Here is a 23,692-nt window from a genome sequence, read left to right on the forward strand (position 1 = left end):
TTTATTTTGATATACAGTTTGCTTTTGTATTTAGAGGAAGCATTTACATAATACTGCATTTTTTAAAGTTTCTTTAAACCTGAAGTTTTTTGAAGCACCTTGAACAGGCACAAAACTGGTTTGGAATAATTGTAACAACATGATTTCTGACTTGAAAATCATGCTGTCAGTTCTTAACCACTAAATCTGGTTATGTGATATGCAAAAGATATTCCATTGCCAGATGAGGTAGAAAGCACAGAATACCAGTGTAATGACTTGCCAGATCTCTTGATGCCCTACTGTGCATTTGGGGGAGGGAGAGGCTTCTCTCTATATTTAGCTGGCTTGTAACGTGTGTATTTATTTTTCTTTTTATCTCGTTAAAGGTTTGGCATAGAAATGGTGCCTCTTGTTCAAAATGAGCAAGAGGGTCTAGAACTCAGTGAAGATTCTGATCTGTCTACTCTGGAAGGATTCCAGTGGGAAGGGATTTCCTTAGCAGTGTCTGGCTCAACCAGAAAACGTAGCTTTTCTGAAAGCAGTGTCATAGCAGACAGAAATCCTTCTGCTTATAGCTTTTTCAGTGAACAAGCCAAAATAAAAGAAAGTGGGCAAAGGCAAATAATTGAAGCCAGCCACTCACATCACATAACATCTGGATATGAGGCAAACACTGACATTGAGGCTGACCAGAAACAGGAGACAGAGGCATCATCTCTTACTTTGTCACCTTTTATGTCTGAAAGAACTGAGACTACTGGAAGAAGTCACAGCCTAGAGGCTGCCTCTGAGATCACAGGCCTCACAAAACAAGACCAGGAGAGCCCAGAGAAGAGAACAACTCTTCTTGAAAAACAAAATGTGCTAGAGATCTCAGAAGAGAATCGTCCAGCTTCAAATAGTACTTCACTTCTTGCAGTGTCTAATAACATAGATGCAGCTACGGATAGCAGCTGCACGTCTGGAACTGAACAGAATGACAGCCAAGGACTTGGAAAGAAGCGGAGAGCAACTGGAGTAAGTGTACAATTCTGTCCAGCTTTGGTGCCTTAAAGATTTATTTTCCCTTTTAATGGTCATTCAGCCTTGGAATGGTCTTTGCAAGGAGGACTTTCTCCATTTCATTGCCTTGTACATTGATAACAACAAGCTAATTTGCTTGTCTGACTTAATTTTCTTTAAGAGTTTGTTCCATTCTGCTTCCTAGGGCAGGACTTCTGATAATATTTTTTAATTAGTAGGAATGACAAATGCTCTTTATTTGATTTGGTACCTGGCACTCTATGTTGGTAAACAAGAGCTGTTAAAATATTTCTTTGGAACTACTTGGTTTTGTAGCAATAATCTCCATGTTTCCCGGTTTAAATGGAAGCTAGGTTGTAGTAGAAATTTACTTTCCTTAGGTGTTCCTGATTTTGTGGTTAAGCAAGGAAAGACAAACCTTTTTATGAAATGATATGCTTAAAATAATATTCTTAAATCTAAATTTATTTCGCAGTCCTGTCTTGGACTTATCCAAGGGTAAAAAAAAAATGTTTCTGATCAAATTCTCAAAATGGCTTTGCTATATGCAGAAAACAATAATTTTAATTCCTCTCTGTTTAATCCTCAACTAAAACTGTAGAGCAAAAAATGTGACTCAGGTGTGGTCTTAAACATTTGAGTGAGAAGGCTATCATCTTATTTAATATTTCTTCCTACTTGAGTTGAAAATGTGGCACTCATTTTGTTGTCCTCCCTCTTTTACAAGCAGAGCAAAGGATGAGTTATACAAGAATGTGCAAAATAAATTGTGTGTTCTTCTCTGTGGGTACAAGTAATGGTTGAAAAGACAATGGATATTTGACTTTTTGATTTAGACAAAATTGTTCTTGTAACTTGTTAATATATGATTTTACTTGCAGGAGGGATCATCTCCTGAAATCCCTAGTCTAGAAAGAAAGAATAAGAGAAGAAAAATCAAAGGTAAAAAAGGTGAGTGAATATCTCATATATGTATGCATCTGGTGTAGAGGTTAAAACACCCAGCGGTATTTTGGCTTGGCTAAAGTACTAGTTCCTTAATGTTACTTTGGTGCTTCTTGGGCACTTAATGAAGGTCGTAGGGTAAACTGCTCATAAGTCTGCAACACGTTCTTCTTTGTGGACTTGTATCTTTATTTGTCAGAAGTTGTTTCTAAGAAAAGGCTATGTGCATCGGTTCTGCCTGCAGTTCATATTCCTTGTTGTGCAGATGGGACCTTTGCTTTACCCTGCTCAGAGAAGTGAGGTTTGTTGCCTCTTTAGATGGAAATTCTGAAGGGAGAAGCACCCATTACTCCCTTCTAATTTGCCGTGCACGTTTCCCTTTCCAATTCTGGGTGGTAATACCAGAAAATTTGTACTCTGTATAATTTTCTCTGTGTTCTGTTTTTGACATTTCTGGCAACACTTTCTAATTTTACTCCTTCCCTGTTCTTAGTGGAAATGAATGTAGAATGCCTAGCTCCTTCCTTCTCCTGACCGAAGAAAACTCTTATTCTGGCATTAGACAGATCTTTCTCAATCATGCCTAACACATCTGCATCACCATATATCAAAATGAACCATCTGTGTTTTAGGCCGAATATTTCTTTGGGAACTAAATCATTGCAACACCATCTGGGAGCTTTGGGGTCCAGAAGATGGCTTTCAAATGTTCCATTTATCTTCCTTTTGTTATTTATTTATTGATATTAACAGTTGTTTGGAATGCAGAGCAATTAATGTTGATTTTTTTTGTGGCAACTAATATTTCACTACTTGAAAAGGTGGGGTTGTTTATAAGCCTCTGTGTTCAATGACTAGTGTCTATTATAGAGACTAATAACACATTGTACTTAGTAAAATCTCTATTTCCCGTTAGTTTGCTTTAACATCATGTGTAGTTTGCTTTAAGTCTTCAACTAGACAGTGACCAAACTGAAATTCAATTTGTTTAGAGAATATCTGTAATACCTGAGGTCTTTAGGAAGTTGTATAGAAGGAGCTTTTACTGAGTACAGTGCTCAGAGACTCTTTCTGAAGAGATTGCAAACATGAGTCTTATGGCCCAAAATGATCCTGAATAGTAAGCTATTTTTTTATTGTTGGGTTCTTTTTCTCTTAAGCAGCTTTCCTTGACTTCTGAATTAACTGAATAATTTATCGTGTTTAGCTTGAATTTGCCTTCGCCTTTTGATTATGTTAATGGCAGGTGTATATTTGTATTTCATGTACACATGTACTTCAAGAAAAAATCTTTGTGGAAGAGATTTACTTTGTTTAGCTAAACTAAATCATTGCTGGCAAAATTTTGATGGAAATAGTTACTAGAGTCAAAGTGGAGATCCTGTAAAGAGGAATACTCGTCTATGCTCTTCTTCCATGTAGACATGGCTATTCTTGTGCATAAATACTCTGTTTCAGCTTCTTGTGTGATTATTAATGCTTGACCTAATTTATGTGATTTTTACATTCTGAGGTATTAGTATTTATTGTGGTATCATGTGTAATGTATCTTAATGTACTGTTCAGTACAATCACTCTACATTGTTTCTTTTTCAGAACGTTCTCAGGTAGACCAGTTGTTGGCTATTTCGCTGAGAGAAGAAGAATTAAGCAAGTCCCTGCAGAATGTGGACACCAGTCTCTTGCAGGCTAGGGCTGCCCTGCAGGCTGCATATGTTGAGGTTCAACGGTTCCTTGTATTAAAGCAACAGGTAACAGTGGGCTTTTGAAGCTGTCTGAACTACAAGTTAGCAGCCTGAAAAACTACCTGTTAAATCAGTAGAACTGATACAAACCACAATTGTTTTGCAGATAACAATGGAAATGAGCACACTGAGAAGTCAGAGAATTGAGATCTTACAGGGGCTACAAGGTACAAGATACCATAAAACTACAACAGAATGCTGACTCTCATATTCTTGAATCTGCTCCTTTTAACTGTGCAATAAAATTGTAGACTTTCAAAATGAGGTCTTCATTTCAAGTGTGATCTGTCGATTTTGGTAGTGCCATCTAGTGGGTTTTTGTCAAACTTTTCTCTTCCTTGACTGTGTGTCTGCAAGAAATGAGCTCTTGACACAAGTAAATTTTATTGTAAAATATGAACATTTTTGTTCTGTCTGGGTTTTTTATTTATTTATTTTGTCTCTTGACATTAGAAACCTATGAACCCTCTGAACTCTCAGAGCAACTTCCCTGCAGTGTCTTAAGTGAGAGAAGAAACAGCAAATCTCAGATGGCAGCTGACTTAATTCCTGCAGGCCCTCTCCAGCCCCTTTTGGACCCTATGTATTCTTCTGTACCTCCACTAGGATCTTCTGTTCATGTAAACACGCCATCACCATTCCAGTCTTCTGGCAGCACACCTGTCGATGCTCCTGACTCCTCAATACAAGTTAAACGAGAACCTATGTCTCCAAAAGGCATAAAGGAAAATGTGAATTCTGTACTCCAGAGTTCTCCATGTGCTTCACGAGCAGAAGAAGTAGAGCAGAAGGATGGTATGTGTAGCTTTGCTGTGTTATAAGAAAATTAGCTTTAAGAAAATAAGGAAATTAATTTTTTCCTCAAAAGAATATAAGTTGTGTCTGTCATACAGGGGTAAACTCCCATTAACTTGTGTAGGACTAACTAGTTTTGCTTTAAAAATAGAACAAACATGAATTTGAAGGTTATATCCTCTTGGAATAATTTAGTTAACTAAAATTAAAAAAACCCACCAAAACGAGAAAAACCCCCCAACAAACCGTAACTAATTTTTGTCTTCTACTCTGCATTGTTTAATGAGTGTTGGTAGCTAAAAAGTCTGGTTACAAAGGAAAAACGTGTGCCTGAAAATTTAAAAAAAAAATTATGACCTACTACATTGAGAGTATTCTGTGTTTTAATTGGGCCCTGCTGAATAAGCACAAAGAGTATCATTTGTAGTATTAAGAAAATAACACTCCATCTTCTCCTAACTGGGTGTTAGGCACTGTTCACTCACGTGAGGGGAGTGGGAGTGAGTAGGGGAGGGCTAGCAATGAAGATAGGGGTTTACTTTTGTCTGGAGGAGAAACAGGTGAATTAACCACTAATGGGAGAGCTACTGCCTCAGGAAAATGATATCTTAATGGCTATAGATAAAATAGCTAATTCTTTATTTAGACAGTTTAAAACCCATAAAACCTGTGTACTGTAGTCTGTGGTCAAAGGCTTAAATGCTATTGGTAGTTTCCACTTCAACTTGCTACTGTGACTGAAGGTAGAAAGAGATTAAAAACTTAATTATCCCTTACTTTCCTAAAAGCCTGTGAAGTCAAGCAAGGTGACTCTAATGACAGTTGTTTGTCTGCCATAACAATGTCACTTGCCCAAACCCTTAACTTAGACAATTTGAGATAAAGATTCATAAGCTCAATCATTGTTGAAGATAGCCAACACAATTTTTTTTCCCTTCAACTGAAGTGGAAAATACTATTGGAAAAAAACACATTCTACTTTTATAAGCACATTTTTTTCTCAAGCACAAGATAAATGTTGGCTGAATTGAAGCTTAGACTTCTTTAAATACAAGAATTTGATTTATTTTTTTAGCTTATTTCAGTTTGCTTTGGATGTGGAATTTTTTCTAAATAGTGTTCTTCATGGTTTTTTAGTCCCCATTGCATTTCCTGTCTACCACTCCATTACATTATATTAATGTAGTATTGTGAATTTTGCTTCATCTCTTTTTGGAGGATTTGACAGGGACTGTGAAGCTTTGGGGGTGTACACTTAAGTAAACTCGGGACAGGGGGAGAATCAGCTTTTGTGTTTTGTTTCCACTGGTAAAGCTCAGCTTTTGGGAAGCCACTACCTTTTCTTCCCTGTTTTTATTGGTATATGCCATACTGTTATGTGTAAACATCAGTGAAAAGTGTTGTTTTTCTTTCATGTTAGAGTTGGAAAACTGAGAATAAAGATTTGCTGATCACTCTCTGCAGTGGCACGCAGTGTCTTGCTTGCAGAATCTTCAGACTTCACAACAGAGAAGCTGAAAAAGTTTTTTATTTTTTTCTTATGAAGATGAATCTTCACTGTATAGCTATATTTATTACTTCAATAATTACTAGAAATCTCTTAATCACATTAGTGTATTTTTCAGTTTCCTACAAACTTATTTTTGACATGTTAAAAGCAAGAATATTCTTTGGTGTTTGTTTGTCAAGCAAACATAGTTTTGGTATTGATGAACTTCTGTATGTGCTACATTTAAAGTGGGTCTGCCATCAGATGAATTTAGTAATTTGGAGGGGAAATAAGCATTTACCATCAGGTAAAATCTGTAATCTGGGGAAGTGGAGTTCTCTCTGGGGCAGTCTGTTTACTTCTTTGGGGTTTAACATTTAGCTTGTTAGCTTCCCTAGGAGGTTAGCTCAGCTTTGCTTTGAAGAAGCTGATTGTATTTGGTTTCCCTTAATTATCAGAAATCTCTCCCACCTGCAAAACTGAGTGATTCTGTTTTCTTACACTATCATGGTGATTTTCTACTTTTTTTCTTAACACTTGCAGTACTCCAAGTGCTGAGAATAACTTTTGGGTTTAGAAATTTCAGTTTAAGTTGCTGGTTACTATTATTTTCCTGTTCTAAAGCAGCCAGGTTCCTTCCTTGCCCTTCCAATGGGAAATGAGGGACACATGATATTAGAGTCATATTCACAATTTCAGGTTTTGTGTGCCTTCTTACGAGTATAATTCAGCACAGTAACTGTTCAGACTTCATCTAAGCATTCATTTCTTCCATATAGAGAATATCAGATTTTACAGCTGTGTATAACAGTTATATGTCCAGAGGAAAACATCTTTCCATTGATTTATTTTAAATGCAACATACCCTACGGGCTGTCAGCAAGTTCTAGTTTATCTTGGAATTTCCCATCTGAGGAAGGTGTGGGTGAGATATTCTCATTTTGGCTGTTTCTAGTTGGATGTGTAATTCCAAAGTGTCCCATTTATACTGTGATGTGTAATGTGCTTTTGGCTAAGCATTACTATAGGATTAGTTCGGTGGTTTCTGAGAGAGTGAAACAGGAATGTTTCAAATACTACCAGCTTCCCATTCACATTGTGTGATCCCACCCAATAAATGCAGTCAACTTGAAACATCCTGTTCTGGATTGTAGTTATTGCAAATGCAACCAGGGAATTTTAGGGTACAGGAAACAGCTGTTAGATGCTGCCCTTACTAAGGGCAGTTGAGGGATTGCATTCTTTAGTTCATATTAATTAAAATAAATGACAGGGAGAGTATGTTTGCCCCGTTGCATAGTCCACCACAGATGAACTAACTAAGTTAAGTAAACCAACTAACTAAAGCCTACCCTCATGGCTTACAGTGCTACCATTCTCTGGATATGGTACAATGCTGCAAAGTGGGTTGTGCACGACTCATCAACCTAGAATTAGGTCCAAGTAACTTGGTAGAAATAACTGATTCAGATGGGTTCGGCACGAGGTCTTCATACTGTGTCACTGAACAGCTGAGTCGTGCTTGGCATGCATCATTACTACAGCAGTTGTGACAGCTGGTAAGGGAGCACACAGAGAGGAGCGGTAGCATTTTAAGCCAACAATGTAGGATTCACCAAAGATTGTCAGAACTTTAAAAGCATATAGTCGGCCAGCAGCTTGAATGATGTGTGCCATTCCTTTGCTTCTGGCTACACGGATAAACATTTTATTCCCCAGCTATGTTTTTTAAAGGCTGGATAGCTGACTGAAATAGAAGATCTGCATGTGCACATAGTTTTCAACATGTAGGAATATGTGCTTTGTGTGTATGACCAGTCTTCGCAAATGAAGATTTGGGAAAGGTCTTTACCCTTCGAGCCTGCGCAGTGGATTTTTTAGGTGAGACACAGTGTGTACTGAGCTGAGCCCACCCTTTAATCCTCAGGTTCATGTGCTGGGGCTGAGCGAGCTTGGACAGTGGCAGTGAGGTCCTCAGGATGTAGGTTTGTTTAGAGTGACCTTCTCTTAGATGGATGGCCTTACAGGGCTGACGAGCTCCATCTGCCTGGGGGAGTTTCCCTGACTGGGAATTGAACCTGGACCACAGTGGTGAGAGTGCTGCATCCTAACCACTAGGCCACCAGGGGTCCCCTAGGGATATGTACTTTACATGCACAATTAAGTGTAAATGGAAAAATGCAGGGAGAGCCATTTTGCATAAATATTTGTTGCTGTACAGATTGAATGTAACGCTCGTCTGTTTTCTTCAGGAGAGACCAACCAGAAAACTTCAGTGTATCCAGTTATCTCTGCAACCATGTCCCTGTCAGAGCTGATATCTTGTTTCCAACACACTAATCAAGATGTCCACAAGCCTGCTGCAGACAGAGTAAAGTCTGGACTGCCTGAGAACCCTTCTCCTCAATCACTGTCTGTTTTCAGCAAGAGCGAGGCAAATGATACAGTAGCTGAAGAATTTTTATTGCATCAGTGTAGCACTTCTCTTTCAAAGCATTCAGTCCTCCTAGGAATGCCAATGGATAAAACCCCCAAATTGTCAGCAGAACCATCTGAGCAACACTTGGCAACCACTGTAGTCCCAGCAGAAAAAGGGAACAGGAGGAGGAGAAGGTTAAGGAAGAAGAAAACTCTGAGGGCAGCCCATGTGCCAGAGAACAGCGATACAGAGCAGGATATGATTGACTCCAAGCCTGTCCGGAAAGTCAAGGGTGGAAAGGTTCCTAAAGGAGAAAAAGTTACTACATCTACTTCTCCAAGAGAGGAGGATGGAGCTACTGCTCAAAGAGCAAGAAACAAAGATAAGAATGACAGTGACGCTTCTCTGGAACTAGTGGAAGTTTCAGCACCTCAGTGTGAGGTGGTTGATGTTGGTTCATCAGAGTCAGGAGATGAGAAACCAGACAGTCCATCAAAGAGGGATTCACGCAGCTCTGTGGATCAAGCACTCCTAGAGGCATCTTGCTCTGGTTATGATGAAGTGAGCTCCACCAGTGAAATTGGCACAAATTATAGGAATGATGGGAAAAGAAGGTGAGATTATTGTAGACCTCTCAAAAGTATTTTTATACAATATTGATGAGGCTTCTCTTTTTTCTTTTTTGTTTTTACTTAGAAAGTCTTACAAAATCAGTGACTTTATTTCGTTTAGGAGTGACGTAAGAGGGAAAATAAAAACTGACTTGGCTTTTTTGGTCAACAAATGGATGTGTTTTGTTACCTATTAATTTCTCTTAATACGAGAACAAGGCTGCCCTTCATGGAAAGTTTGTGTTTGAGCTTATCTATCACAGCATATTTTGTACTAAGTGCAGAGTCTTGTGTTTTGGAATATTACTTACACCAGTATTTTGTCTGAAAATGAACATACAAAGTCCAATCTTGCTAATTTTTATTTTTGTTGCAGTGTGGCTGAGACGCAGACTTCCATATCATCACTGAGAGGATCAAAGAACTCCTCAGGTATATCTTTTATGCTTTTCTGCTGATACTTAGTATGTGGTATCTTGCAGGACTTTGAGTTAAGTCTTAATCAGACTGCTTCCAAAGGGGAATTTTGCCTTGAAGATAAAAGCCTGCACTCAAAACTGAAGTGGGAAGTGACATCTACTCACATCATCTCTCACTGAATGCTTTTTGCCTTGGCTCCTCCACAGCCCTCTGCCCCCTCCCACACAAACTCTTCTGTTCCACAGTCTCTGTAGAGCTGTAGGAAAAACAATAATACAGTAATTTTTCTATTTTAAAGGTATTTCTGGACTTAATGTCATATAAGGTCTTTATGGCACTTTCACACTCCAGCTGGGACCCACAAGTAAATTTGACTTCAAGGTGCTGAGCCCACAAAATAGTTCTGCTGGTTGACAATACAAACAACAGTAGCGTGTTTGCTTAAAAGTGTTCCCATAATCAAAATACATTTATCTCTGTCCTACAGAAGTGTCTTCAGAGCCAGGTGAGGACGAAGAACCTACAGAGGGAACCTTTGAGGGACACCTGGCTGCAGTGAATGCTATTCAGATTTTTGGGAATTTGTTGTATACCTGCTCAGCAGACAAAACTGTTTGTGCCTACAATCTCGTTGTAAGTAAGGTTGCGGGAATGGTGTTAAATGAATTGCAATCAAAAGGTTGTTTTTTTGTAAAGCCTCACTATGTAGCTAAGGAAGCAGCTGCTTTTTCAAGAACGTAATTTATTTTATGCTATACTTTTCTTCAAAACTCTCTTCTCTCCCTCCCCAACCCCTTCTGCCTATGGGAGAGGCAAGGAGAGATAGATTGCTGTATGTGTCCTGCTTTTTTTTAGCTGTCCTTCCTTATTCTGTTATGCATATATCCTGAGAGGTATTATGGGTGTTTACACTGACACTATGCTTTCCTTCTTAGAGCAGAAAGTGTGTGGCCATCTTTGAAGGACATACTTCAAAAGTGAACTGCCTTCTGGTTACTCAGACAAATGGGAAGAATGCTGCACTCTACACTGGCTCAAGCGACCACACTATCAACTGTTACAATATCAAGGTACTCAAACTCTGTGTTGGTTAACATATATCTCATTTTTATGCAAGTGTTTCTTTACAAATATAAATTAAAAAAGCCTTTTAAACCCATATAAGCTGGACGTAAGCCCTACTTCATACCACCATAGAGTAGAGCAGAAACCCCTCCCCACACAAACAAAACAGCAAAGTATTAACTGATTAACTGCCCAGATCCTTTGGCTAGCTTGTCAGTAGAGTTTTTGCCAAAACAGCATGACATGATCCCAAGTGTTGGCAACAACAAAGTGCAGGATGGTTGTTTGGCCATGAATATCATATTTCTCTTGCTGTATTTCTAACTTTATTGCTTATGGAATATGTCTAATTTCAATGTTTGTGGAAGGCACTGCTCTCTATTCTCTCTCTAGCTGTAGAGCAGCTATAGAGACAACAGACGAAATAGCAGACTGAGACTTCCTGAAGCTGGATGTTTGAGGGTAAATGATAAGAAGGCTTGTCCAACCTGTGACTTGAAGGACTAGAAAGCAAATATCTGCTTCAGGGAGCAAATTGCCAGAGGTTTTAAACTCAAGTTCCCTGTGGGGAGTCCTCAACCTCAGCCATGTACAGGGTAGTTTTCATATATACATATATAGTCCATAGTCTAAATTTCTATATACGTTAAAGGTCGTGAATAGAATAAAGTGCTTAGGATTATAACTGGTTTCTGAAGTACAGTCAAGTCTGAGAAATGTTCCTGATTAAAACCAGGATCAAACTGCCATGTGACACCAGATTGTCAGATTTTTTTTCCAGCTCTTTTGGTTTAAAAAATGCAGCTTATAGGTGAAAACCATCATTCACTTCAGGCTTTTTTTCCCTGAATTGTTTTCAGTTAATTAAAAGCTTTAAACACTTCCTTCTATTGCCAGACCAAAGAGTGTATGGAACAATTTAAATTGGAAGATCGAGTGCTCTGTTTACACAGTAGATGGCGGATCCTTTATGCAGGCCTTGCAAATGGCACTGTGGTTACTTTCAGCATAAAGGTTAGTTTAAATATTGGCACCTAAAAGCCTGTTGTGATGCTGTTTCTCTCCACTTTGTGTTTCTTTCCATTCTTTCTCTAGAGTAGTAAATGTATTTGCAATGGAAGTATTTTGGTATAAATGGTCACTGTTGGCCCCTTTTGGTCCTTTATTTTGTCTGTGCATGAAGCTATCCCATCCCCTGTCCCTTTGGTTACCTTTCTTTTAGCTGCGGTATTGTTATGTTTTTCCTTAAGGTTCCTCCTGGTCTACCAGCCCTGTGTCATTTCTGACACAGCTGATTATTTGTGAGTCCTCCTTTCTTGCCCTTCAAAGTATTGTGAGAGACTTTTATGTATTGCTGATTTTGCCTACTCCTTTTGCAGTTATAGAAGAGAGTCACATGTTTTTCTGGCAAAGAGGTTTTATCACCAGTCCCCATGATGTTTAAAAGTGAATAAAAATTATTATTTAAATGAACTATTTTTTCTGATTATTCTTTTCATGGATTCTAGACTTAATTTCTCAAATTTATCCTTACAAATTTATCTTGTTTTGCATTTTTCTCATAACATGTTTCCTTTCACAATTCTGACTCTGCAAGAGGACCTTTGCTAAACAATTAAATATTTTTTTTCAAAGACAGAAAATTGAAGCCTAACATAAAGAGTTATTTCCTTGATTTGGAAACTTAGTTGTTAAGATGCAACTCTTACTAATGCTGAAATTGGGTTACTAAACTGAAATCAGATGCTTTAACAAGTACAACACAAAAAGGACTCAATGGTCTAGTCAGTGTCATAGCAAAGTTTTAATTCTTAAATACCATTTTTTTCTTCCCCCAACAGAATAATAAACAGGTTGATACCTTTGAATGCCATGGCCCTAGAGCAGTGAGCTGTCTAGCCACAGCTCAGGAAGGAGCACGCAAGTTGTTGGTAGTGGGTTCCTATGACTGCACCATCAGCGTGCGAGATGCACGGAATGGACTGCTTCTCAGAACCCTGGAAGGTCACAGCAAGACTATACTCTGCATGAAGGCAAGTGTCTCTGAAAACAACATTTTTGACAAGGAATGCTTAAAATTATGTGTATTTTCTTCTTCATCTACTAGTGAACAGATTGTGATAGGAAATAGAGGATTTCTCTGTTTTAAATTATAAAAACCGAGTAATCTGGTAGGAAAATTGTCTCTGTATGGCTGCCATATCACATGTCCCCAGTTGCCACATCTACGTATGTTTTTTGAACGCTCAGGGATGGTGGTTTCACCACTTCCTTGAGCAGCCTGTTCTAATGCCTGACCATCCTTTCAGTGAAGAAATTTTTCCTAATATTTATTCTAAACCTCCTCTGGTGCAATTTAAGGCTGTTTCCTCTTGTCCTGTCACTTGTTACCTAGGAGAAGGGGCTGACCCCCACCTCACTACAGCCTCTTTTCAGGTAGTTACAGAGAGCAATAAGGTCTCCCCTGAGCCTTCTTTTCTCCAGCCTAAACAACCCCAGCTCTCTCAGCCACTCCTCATACAATTTGTTCTCTGCTCTAAACCCTTCACCAGCTTTGTTGCCTACCTTTGGACACATTCCAGCACCTCAATGTCCTTCCAAAACTGAACACAACACTCAAGATGTGGCCTCACCAGTGCTGAGTACTGGAATACGATCACTGCCCTGGTCGTGGTGGCCACACTATTTCTGATACAGGCCAGGATGCCATTGGCCTTCTTGGCCACCTGGTCACATTGCTGGCTTATGTTCAGCCACTATAACCAGCATCCTTAGATCCTTTTCGTCCAGGCAGCTTTCCATCCACTCTTCCCAAAGCCTAGTGTTGCATGGGGTTGTTGTGATCCAAGGGCAAGACCTATGTAGAAAGCACATTTATTTCATGTTATTAGAAGATTTAGGGGATTTTTAAATGTGAGTTTGCCAACAGAAGGAAAGTTGGGGAAAAGGTGAAGCTAGTCTTCATGTAACCTGATAGTACAAACCTCAGAGGAAACTGGAAAAAATGAACTCAAGAAGTATTCTTTTTTTAATAGCAGAGTCACTAACTTATTTACAGGTTTCTGGCTCCTGAAATTATGAGATGGAACATGTGCTTGTCTGACTCTTTTGCTGTGACCACTATCATGTAACAGATAGGCGATGACTTCCATAAATTCTTTGTCACTTTATTTATTGTAGTGCTGTGGCACAGCCCTTTTTGCCCTGCAGAGTGTCCTAATTCTTCTTCAGTGACAGCATACTGTGGTCCCTTCTTGATCCATGATGGATCTGGTGAGCTTTCTTCCTACAGTAGTACTAGTTAGGAGCATTGTTCTTCTTACATGAGCAGAATATAAGTACACAGCATATCCAAAATTTCAGGAAACAGTGGGCTTTAGTGTGCACGTGCAGAGCAGCATTCTGCATTCAGTTTACTTGGTCCCTGATTCGCTGCTGACCTGTGCCTGAGAATTGTCCATAGGTAGAATGAATTAGCCTGGTGGACTGCAAGTCAAACAGCTTCTTATGTCAGTTGCAAAGTGTCAAAAGTCATAGTTAGGATATTATAATATATTTGCTAGCTCTTAGGTAAAGAACTCAGTGCATGCTTTTTCTTCACATTCTTTATTGATTTGAAGTCTGTCAAATTTAGGAAGTACTACAGTACAACTCTGAGCTGAACAGCATCTTAATATTTCACTTGCCTATTTCAATATCTGTTACAAAAAATTAAACTTTGGTGTTTTTTTTTTTTGTAAGGTTGTGAATGATCTGGTATTCAGCGGCTCCAGTGATCAGTCTGTCCATGCCCACAACATTCATGTAAGTCATATATAAGGATGGAATGACTTTTGCTATTAAGGCAGTGAATTCCTATGCTATAAAGTCAGTATTTTCCAAGTTTTTCACTGGTGGAGCAAATAATTTCCAGAAAACGAAGTCTCATGATTTTGTTAATGTGACTATGCACTGTAGCTAACTAAAGATATGTGAAGAGTACATAAACATGCTGACTCTTGTCACATGATATGCAATGCCTTTTTAATGGGCTTCTTGCTTTTGCAAATATTACTAAAAAATGTACTGATAATCTGGAAAGGGTTGAAAGCAAACCCATGTGAGATACTGTGCTGGGGGAAGAGTTTCTTTATTACAGGAAAAACATGAGGTGTTCCAAACTAGATGGTTCAAAAGCTATCTCTAGCCTGCCACTCTTTCCCTCTTTTACACCATCTTTCCACAGTCCTAGGAGAAGCATTCATGTAGCTATGCAATAAGTTAGATTAAGAAATTTATCAGAGGTAAATTTTAATTGACAAAAAAAAATGTTTCTGTGTATTTAGCTGGATTTGCTCACTGATCCTTGTGGCTAACTAAATACTGCTGGTACAAATAGCATGGTACTAGTTGCAAGGTGGATGGGAATATGTAACTAAAGATGGAAAGAGAAGTAGAGGAAGATGAGAGAAAACTTTTCATAGACTCATGCTTTTCTGTTGTACCGGAATGGCTCTGTGTTAAGATGGGCAAACAAAATTGTATTTGATCATAATCTAGAAATGCCTTCATAGGAAGTGGAAGTGTAATAAAGGGGTTTTCCATTTTTGAGTATTGAGCATTGAAGCTAGCTACCCTATCTGGGTTAAGTAAAGCTGTTTTGTTGTTTAAGAAAAACCAAACACCTGTTTACCTTTGCTTTTTCTTGATGCAGACTGGAGAGCTCGTACGAATCTATAAGGGCCATAACCATGCAGTGACAGTTGTGAACATTCTTGGGAAAGTGATGGTGACAGCATGTCTGGATAAATTTGTTCGTGTTTATGAACTACAGGTAAGAAAATAGATGGGTACTAATGACACTTACCTAAGATGCATTAATTAATTATTTTGAAGTCAAATAGAAGTCATCTTTGTCCTTACTGGTCTCTGGCCTATCTCTCTCTTTGCTGTCACTCAGAATATATAGTTGTCCCACCAGCCAAAATACATGGGTTTTAAAGAATATAACCTAAACCATTTCTTTAGAACCTAAGACAATGACAGCTTTGAAAAAGGTGGAAATGTTAGTTTTGTCTGCTGAAAGACCAAGTGCTTATTTGGACAAAAAGACTCACAGAAGCAACGTAAGCAACAATGAGCTTTCAAGGTGGCTATTAATTTTGGAATCCACCAGAGGAGTTCAGTTGCTACCAAGCAAACTGCTTTTGTAAGCATTATCCTTTGCATGTCTGTGAAAAATGGCTATTGAATGTCCTGCTTTAAATGTCTGTTTCTGTTTCTTTCAAGTCGCACGACCGCTTGCAAGTCTATGGAGGCCACACAGATATGATCATGTGTATGACCATCCATAAGAGCATGGTAACTTCCTTCTTTTTACTGGTCTTAAAGAGAAAGTTGTAAGTGCCACAGGCATATAGAAGGCAGTTTAATTTTTTCGGATAAAGAAATCAACCTATTATTTGACTAAGAACAATTTAGAAATGCAGCCAAAAAGTCAAGTTGCTATAACAGCTTTATATTTATGTACTATTACTGTCTGGAGAAAAATTACCTTCTAGCTTACTGTAGTCTTAAAACAATAGCTCTTTTTACAGTAATGACTACAATGAAGTGTCCAGAAATAGTAAAATACTTCCTCTTTTTGAATTGTCAATCCTGTTTGACTGTTACTCAAGGGAGTCACACAGATGCTAGAGTCAAACCTCTATTAACCTTTGATAGAATGTAAACAGAGATATGCAGTTGATTTAGGTGCACAGGCTTCTTCATGCATCTGCCCTGCAAGATTAGTTTCAGAAGCACTTCTGGATACACGTTTCTTAAAATAGTCATTAAAGCACTTATTTGTCTGCATATGTAGGAATTTGCTTGCAAAGTTTCTTTTAGATTATAAAATAAAAGGTAAATTAGTGATCTCCAATAACAGAAAAATGAAGTCCAACAGAACTGATTTCCTACTAATCGGAATATATACTACCCAAGCATCACATCTCACATGACTAGAATCTGAGGCTTGAACTGTCCCCCACCAGTAGTCTGTTGTGGGCATTCTCAAATCAAAGAAGTGTTCAGGTAAGAAGCTTAGTGACAAGCAAAAGATTATAATTTTCTGTAGTAGTCCTAGGAGTAAAGTGTAGTCTCTTACACACAACAGATTGGCTGTTGTGTCCTAGTGGCAAATTTCCGAGAGCTGAAATGAATAAAAATAACAAATGGATTATTTAGCTTGCAGAGTTTTCTGTATTATGCAAGGAGTTTTTTTAACAATGAATCATTGTTATGGGATTATAAATGTCTAGCATCCTGTTCTTTCAAAAGGATAGTTTCATGTGGAGCATCTGCCAAACAAAAATGGTATTTAGGATGTCATTTTGCCTTCCTTTTCAGAATCTGCGTCAGTCTTTTTGAATTTCTGATGTTCTTCTTCAACCTTCCACTCCATCCTTTTTTGATATACATATAACTGGTTAAGCCCTGGAAATATATTAAACTTGACATTTACACCTGCTTTTTCTTTAATTTTACTGAATAGTAACATAAAACATATTTTAAAGTTTTCTAAACTGTTATACACATGACACTATCAACAATAGAGGTTATGGAAACATTTCTTATTCACTAGTAGGTTTTTGTAAACTATGAATGCAAATCTTAAAAGAATTAGGCTATTATCATTTTTTAAATAAAGAAGCCTTGCCTGTTGATATTTATTGTTTTTCGCCTAATACCCTCTACACTGAAGCCTCCTTCAAAGTTTTACTTCATTTTTTTTTCTTCTATTCCCAGCTTGCTTATCCACAAATGTTTCTTTTACAGATCTACACTGGATGCTATGATGGCAGTGTCAGAGCTGTGAGGCTTAATCTGATGCAAAATTATCGTTGCTGGGTAAGAAGTAAAATGTTTAACTTTCCTTTGTTATAGAATTTCCTGGGGGTGTTCTCTATACTCATTTAGTCTTGGATAGCTTGACATTTAATTTATTGTAATTCATTATTTTTTTAAAAATGTGGATGAACTTTTTAAATGTAGGTATATATCACGAGTTCAATTTTACATTGTCTTTGGTGTGTATATATATATGCTGTGGAACAAGTTGATAGTTTAAGTTATTTTTCTTCCTGGCAGTTTTTCAATAGTGACATGTAACTGTTTAAAACCAAAAACTTCACCTCAGTGACACAGGCAAGCTGATTTGCTCTGCTAAATAAGTTTAATTAAATTCCAAATGACTCTGTCACAGGTAAGCTTAAATCTTGTAAAGACTTAGTTCCTGTCTTCCTCCTGTCATTCCTGCTGGTGGTCTAGGCTTGGATAGAGGCAGGAAGAATTTCTGTAAGCTGTAATTAAAGGAATAGACCATTGTAAATGGAAATGCAATAATAAGATTAAAAACTTAGAGGAGTTGGCATGTGTGTTAGCAGTTTTGGAAGAATATTATGAAGTTGCAAGAATAAAAGGATTAGCTAAAATTCTATTTCCCTGGCTTATTCTGGTATGTTTTTTCTACCAGTGGCATGGATGTTCACTGATCTTTGGAGTTGTGGATCATCTGAAACAACACCTGCTAACTGACCACACCAATCCAAATTTTCAGACCCTGAAATGTCGTTGGAAGAACTGTGACGCTTTCTTTACTTCCAGGAAAGGTTCCAAGCAGGTACGTGGTTGAAATAACGTGGTTGTATTTGATAATACAAAATACTTAATATCACCACAATTGTGGAACTTGATCCTATTTCTCTTAAAAAGGGTTAAATTTTTCTAGTCTTGGCAGACTTAACTGTGTACCGTTACAGTCATGCAGGGCTTGCAGGATTCACTTCAGCCTGTGACAGATGAAAAGTGCAGCTACAAGATATGGTCCATTTAAAACAGTTTCATCAGTTTAAAACAGTTTGATTGTAAAATATGTGGAAATGGTAAGATTCTTAAAATATTAAAGAAATTCTACTCAAGATATTAGTAAGTTTCTGTAGGAAAAAGATGTTTTTAAAATGAACGAACATCAGCCTTGAAAACAGGTTTTTATCCCTTTAATTCTTATCCATCACTACCCCTTTCATTGTTCCAGATGATGATGCTGTATATTTTTCACGTGAGATTGTTAGCAAAACCAATTTTTAAATAAATAGTGGATAAATTTCTGAGCAAAAGTTAGCTCAGATTGGGAAAAAATTAAGAATACCTGGGTTGGGCTGAGCGATCTGGAAAGGGTTGGGTGGTGGGTGTAAGGAGGACTGTTACTTATAGGCTGATTGGTAAAATACACATTTTACTCCTTGGCAGTATAAACTACCTTCCTTTGAATGCTTTCCAAAATATGGAGAAGGAAGGAGTTTCTTTGAGAACTAAGAAATCGAAGTAGAATCCTTAATTTCTCTTTAAGCACTGGCTTTGGATATAATGTGTTTATCTGATTTGCTGTTCTAGTCAGAAAAAAACTGGGTTTTATTTGCCTTAAATTGTGGTATGTGAAATACTTTATATATGTGATTTAATAGCTTGACATTGATATTTATCTTTTTAGAAGCTTTAAGCCAAAGAAATGTATATTATTTAGAATTCCACTTTCACTGAGGCTTCAAGAATCTTTTGCAAAGTTTTCTGTGGGTTTTTTGTGATGATGGTGATAGTTTTTAATTGACTTCTCTGGTTCTTTTCTAGGATGCTGTAGGACACATTGAAAGACATGCTGAGGATGACAGCAGGATTGACTCATGAAGCTTTTCACCTCCCACATTGGGAAGTAATTTTATATGTCAGAATTATTCCAAATAACATCTGTTTCTTTCTCCAGTCTTCCCTCTTTCTTTTCCCACTTGGAATGTAAAAACTGGGTGGGGCTGAAATGCATTGCTATGGAGACTGCAGGTTGTGTTGCACTCTGTAGAAGCAAGGCTGGTCAATTAAGATTTAGCCCAAATTCTTGCAACTTTTTAATTCATTGACAGACGAGAATATTCCCTCCTCTTGTCTGCCTCGGTTTTTATTGTTTGGGGTTTTTTTCTGGTGGGTTTTTTTGTTTGTTTGTTTTAAGATGTATAGTCTTTGGGAGATCCAGAGGGGTGTTGAGAACTTAGATTCCAATAGGTGCTGGTGTTTGCAAACTCAGCTTGAAGCCTGTTAAACGTCTAAGACATATCTGTTTTTATGTTGTATCCAATTTTTTAGCCCATTTTGATAAAATTCTGCAAACCAGAATATCACAAATTCTAAATGTAACCTGCATTTCTGCTGTACATTTTTACTTTCTTCATAGAAAGAAAAGGTATTTTATGGAGACTGGAATAAATTAATTTTTTTAGTGTTAATTGTAACTTATTTTTTATTCCTTGTATAAAAATTGCTATAACTGGTACAATATATGCAGTGATAGATACCATACCTCCTGATGTATTTTGTTTATTTGTGGGACAGCAGTTATTTCTTGAGAATTATGTCAGTAGCAGCAAAACAGCCAGAACAGTGGCTCTACTCATGTGCTTTGCAATCTTAGTCTTTTTAAATATAGGTCTTTATGTACAGGAAAGAAATAAATGGTGTCTGGTTTGTTTTAATTAAAGACCAGCATAATTACTACTATCTTGGTACAACAGCACAGTTGGATTCCTAATTTTATTTGGAGTCTTAGTGACTGAGCTTTGCAGTCCCATATCTTCATGGCATAGCAAACTAAGAGAAATGCAAAGGCACTGCCTGTCTATATGCATCCACTCAGGCAGTTTTTTGTTTCTGTTGTTAACTGTCTTAATTAGCTTGGGCTATGTCAAGTTCACAAAATCTCAACTGGAAAGAATTGAGCAGAATTTTAACATCTAAAGTACTCAAGCAGAAGCTGAGGATACGAAATGCATATCACATGTGAAAGTCTTGTTTCTACTAATGCACAGAAAGTACCACAGAGAGGCCAGTGCAGAAGGGAAGGCTGATTCTACTTGTCAGAATTCCTCTGCAGGTGTTCCTTGATGGGGAACACTTCACCTGTGAAGTTCAGTAAAAGGTACTTCTTGCACTTGCGATCCTCTCTCCCATAATGACACCAGTTTAGCAAAGAACCCTCGTAACATTGAGATTAATCCAGCAAGGAGCTTTGTGTTCACTTTTGCCTAACTTGTTGCTCTGGGTAAAATAAGCAGAGTTTCCTTAAACTGTAACACGTGAAGACAGACCAGTGTCAAACTGAGCTGCTTATAAATGAATCCAGGGCTTTGCAAAGAAATTTAATGTACTATTTTTATGAGGCATCTCTTTCACCACTACTTTGAGACTTGCCAGCCATAGACCAAATAAGATTTATAGCCTCATTCTTTGACTATAAAGAAGCCTTTCTAGGCAAAGAAAGTGAGGGAAGCCCATGGATGTTCCACTGCCATCAAATGGAGGAACTTCAGGGCCTTCTCTGAAGTACACTGGTTTTGTATTATCTTAGTGGACAAGCTTTTCTTTGTAATTGCTTGATATTGATGATGTTTTTTGTGAGATGGGAATAAAATATGAAGGAGATGCAGTAGCATCCTACTTCGATCTCTGAGGTTCCAGTGCTTTTGTGGTGATTTGTTTCCGGTTTTTTGGTTGCTATTTTTTATTATGTTTGTGGATAGAAAAAAGCCGCAGTATGTGGCTCGTACTTCAGGCTGTTTTGAGAGTGTTCTTGTTTTGGTTTTTGGGGATGTGTGTTGGTGGTGTTGGGGTTTTTTTTTATCTTTCTTTCTTTTTGTGGTTTGTGGATGAAGCAATTCAATAGAGAATCAGGTTGAGGGAAATCTTTAGGCAGTGTAAATGTTTTCTGATGGAGGCTGTAATGCTCTAAAGTCTCTGAGAGTGTTTCGTTTTTTTTAATGACCTAAAAGCAGAAGACTGCATAATACTTAAACCATTTCCAGAAGTGTTGATATTCAAGAGTTCTTCTGGGAGTTTTTTGAACAACAATGAGGGAGCATGTAAGCATGGCATAAACTGTGGATGTCTCAAGCTGTCCTTCCTGGACTGTGCTTGAAGTGAAGATGCAGAGGTGTGCCCCAAGGACAAGCATGTGGGGCAATAGTAACATTCTGAAAAATGGTGTGTGAGAGTAGATTTTGTTACTTCTTCACTGTGATTCTTCACATTCTTTTAGCTGTTTTCAGCAATGCGTAAAGATCTTTCTCACTTGCTGTTGCAACAAACACAGTTATTACACTTTATTTGCATTCCTGATTGCTTGCTGGGTTTATCTTTTCTGGTTGGTGGAAGAAGTCTTCCTTTGCTTGTAGTCCATTATATTTTCTAATCTGTCATCGAAAACAGTCCTCCTGAGAAGTCTGAGCCTCTGAAGTCCAGCTTTAGCAGTGGTGTTTTTTGCTACTTTGCAGGTCATTTCAGCTATATTGTAAGAATCTTAAAATGGATAAGAGGTGGGAAAACAGCAGAACTGCATGAGTGAAAAATTTTGCTTCATTTATTATAAACAAGTCCTTAGGGATTCAGAGGAAAATGCTGCACTGCTTTGTCGTGAGGATATCTTGAAAGTATTTGCTATGAAACTATGCAGCTGTGAAAATCTTCAGGCTTCTCTGGAATTCTATGGAGAGGTTTCCTATTTGTTCGGGTGGAATTCAGTGCAGATTTCACTGTTGGCCATTCACTTCTTCTGTAGGCAATTGCAGAAGAGAGATGCCAAACTAATGTATTGGCACGGTATTTATTAATGAGATTCTCTCTGGTCTTGAAACTTAGAGTTTTGACTCCTGATATACCTCCAGTCTAAGAGTGTAATGACTTTGGGAAGGAACTATTTGTGAAATTTAACAGAGTAACATTTGCATGAAAAGCAGTATTGCATGTCTGAAGCCAGTTTCAGGACTATTTATTTTTTATTTTGTTTTGTTTTTTTATGCAAGTAAGAAGCTGTGGGTAAAAGAGTGAGTGGAGTGAAGGTTTATTTTGTGGTTAGCTGTGGGGGGTTTTTTATTAGTCAAATATTAAATAATGAGTTCTGGATTTGCTGTATGGTTGACTACATATGGTGGGGCCATTTGGGATTGGTCCATATTTGTTTCTCCTTTCTCTTTCAAATACAGGGAAAAATACAGCTATCTGGCAGTGCAGAATATTCTATGGCCTAATGCTGCTGCTTCTGTACATGGAGGGAGATGGAGGGAAAAGTGCTGCATCCGTTGGTACACAGATGCATTAAATATCCCAGCTTCTGTTTGCCTTGTGTCACCTATGTGTGGATTACAGACTTTAAACAAATTGTCAGCACATAAGTTGACTTCTGCAAAATAGCAGGAGCTTGGCTGTGTGGTGTGTTTGAAGTAGTGCAGTTCTTAATGCACATTTTCAAACTGTACAATCATGCCAGATCAAGGTAAATGATAACTGCAAACTCACAATAAATGCCAGGGAAAATGTTTTTGTTGGGAAAATATTTTTTTCCCCTTCTGTTGAATTAAAACACAGGTACAGGTGACTCTTTGTTTTCAGGCTTGTGTGGTACTATAATTTAAACAGCCTAAGTTGTCCAGAGTTGCAATGAGGGAGGATAAGGAAACGGTTTCAGCTACTGTTTGTAAAATAATTAGTCTTCAAAGAGTAAATTGTGTAGGTATAAATTCTGTTGTATGCACCTGTCAGCTTCTCAAATTTAATTTTCCTGTAATGTTAAACATTCTTTTTGAAGAATGAAAGTGGAATAAAACAACTTGATTAAATATGTAGTAATTTAAACTGTGTAGAACATGTGCACAGATTGACCCTGGTTTTCTTCTCTCACTTTGGTACAAAACTGTGAGTGTAATAATGAAACTTTACATGGCAAAAGAAGAAAAAAGAAGAGAAAAAAATAAAGTTCTTTATATTGTTGTGGTTTGTCAGTCTGATTCTCCTTTATTTTAAATAGAATGATTCTTTCATAGGATTTGGTAGAACTTGACTTTGTTCTGAATTTTTTTCCTATTTTAAGAGGTCTGGATAAAATCAGACAAGCCACTTTGAAGCTCCAGCCCTGGCTGGAATGTCATGAGTGTGCAGGAGTCTCAGACCTAGTCATTTGGCAGGGAAATGGAAACTGTCCACCCAGCTGGTGCCTCCAAGATGACGTACTGACTGCCTTGCTTCATGGCCAGATGCAAGGGAAGTTGGTGGTTCACTCACCAGGACTTTAAGGACCAGTTTTGAATTGCCAATTAAAAATCCTGATTTTGATTTTTTGACTGACAGATTTTGGTTCTTC

The 23,692-nt window shown here is 37.8% G+C and overlaps 1 protein-coding gene across 3 annotated transcripts in view; it reads left to right on the top strand.

Moving 5' to 3' along the window:
* Positions 1–23,322, top strand: part of ZNF106 (zinc finger protein 106) — a 41,266-nt gene extending 17,944 nt beyond the window's left edge. The window contains exons 6-23 of one of the 3 annotated variants that reach the window (XM_027641798.1): positions 369–999; positions 1,887–1,956; positions 3,547–3,701; positions 3,802–3,862; positions 4,149–4,490; positions 8,232–9,012; positions 9,386–9,441; positions 9,917–10,062; positions 10,365–10,499; positions 11,392–11,508; positions 12,336–12,527; positions 14,236–14,298; positions 15,188–15,307; positions 15,763–15,834; positions 17,293–17,364; positions 17,990–18,136; positions 19,144–19,221; positions 22,539–23,322. In XM_027641798.1, the coding sequence (XP_027497599.1) occupies positions 369–999; positions 1,887–1,956; positions 3,547–3,701; positions 3,802–3,862; positions 4,149–4,490; positions 8,232–9,012; positions 9,386–9,441; positions 9,917–10,062; positions 10,365–10,499; positions 11,392–11,508; positions 12,336–12,527; positions 14,236–14,298; positions 15,188–15,307; positions 15,763–15,834; positions 17,293–17,364; positions 17,990–18,136; positions 19,144–19,200 (3,217 nt within the window). In that variant the 3' untranslated portion in view covers positions 19,201–19,221; positions 22,539–23,322. Of the gene's footprint in view, positions 1–368; positions 1,000–1,886; positions 1,957–3,546; positions 3,702–3,801; positions 3,863–4,148; positions 4,491–8,231; positions 9,013–9,385; positions 9,442–9,916; positions 10,063–10,364; positions 10,500–11,391; positions 11,509–12,335; positions 12,528–14,235; positions 14,299–15,187; positions 15,308–15,762; positions 15,835–17,292; positions 17,365–17,989; positions 18,137–19,143 lie in introns of all 3 variants that reach the window. The other 2 variants (XM_027641797.1, XM_027641800.1) reach the window with 2 other exon arrangements.
* The last annotated feature ends 370 nt before the right edge of the window (positions 23,323–23,692 follow it).

Source organism: Corapipo altera, unplaced genomic scaffold (assembly GCF_003945725.1).
Source record: "Corapipo altera isolate COAL_440 unplaced genomic scaffold, ASM394572v1 23b, whole genome shotgun sequence".
NCBI classification, from domain to species: Eukaryota; Metazoa; Chordata; class Aves; order Passeriformes; family Pipridae; genus Corapipo; species Corapipo altera.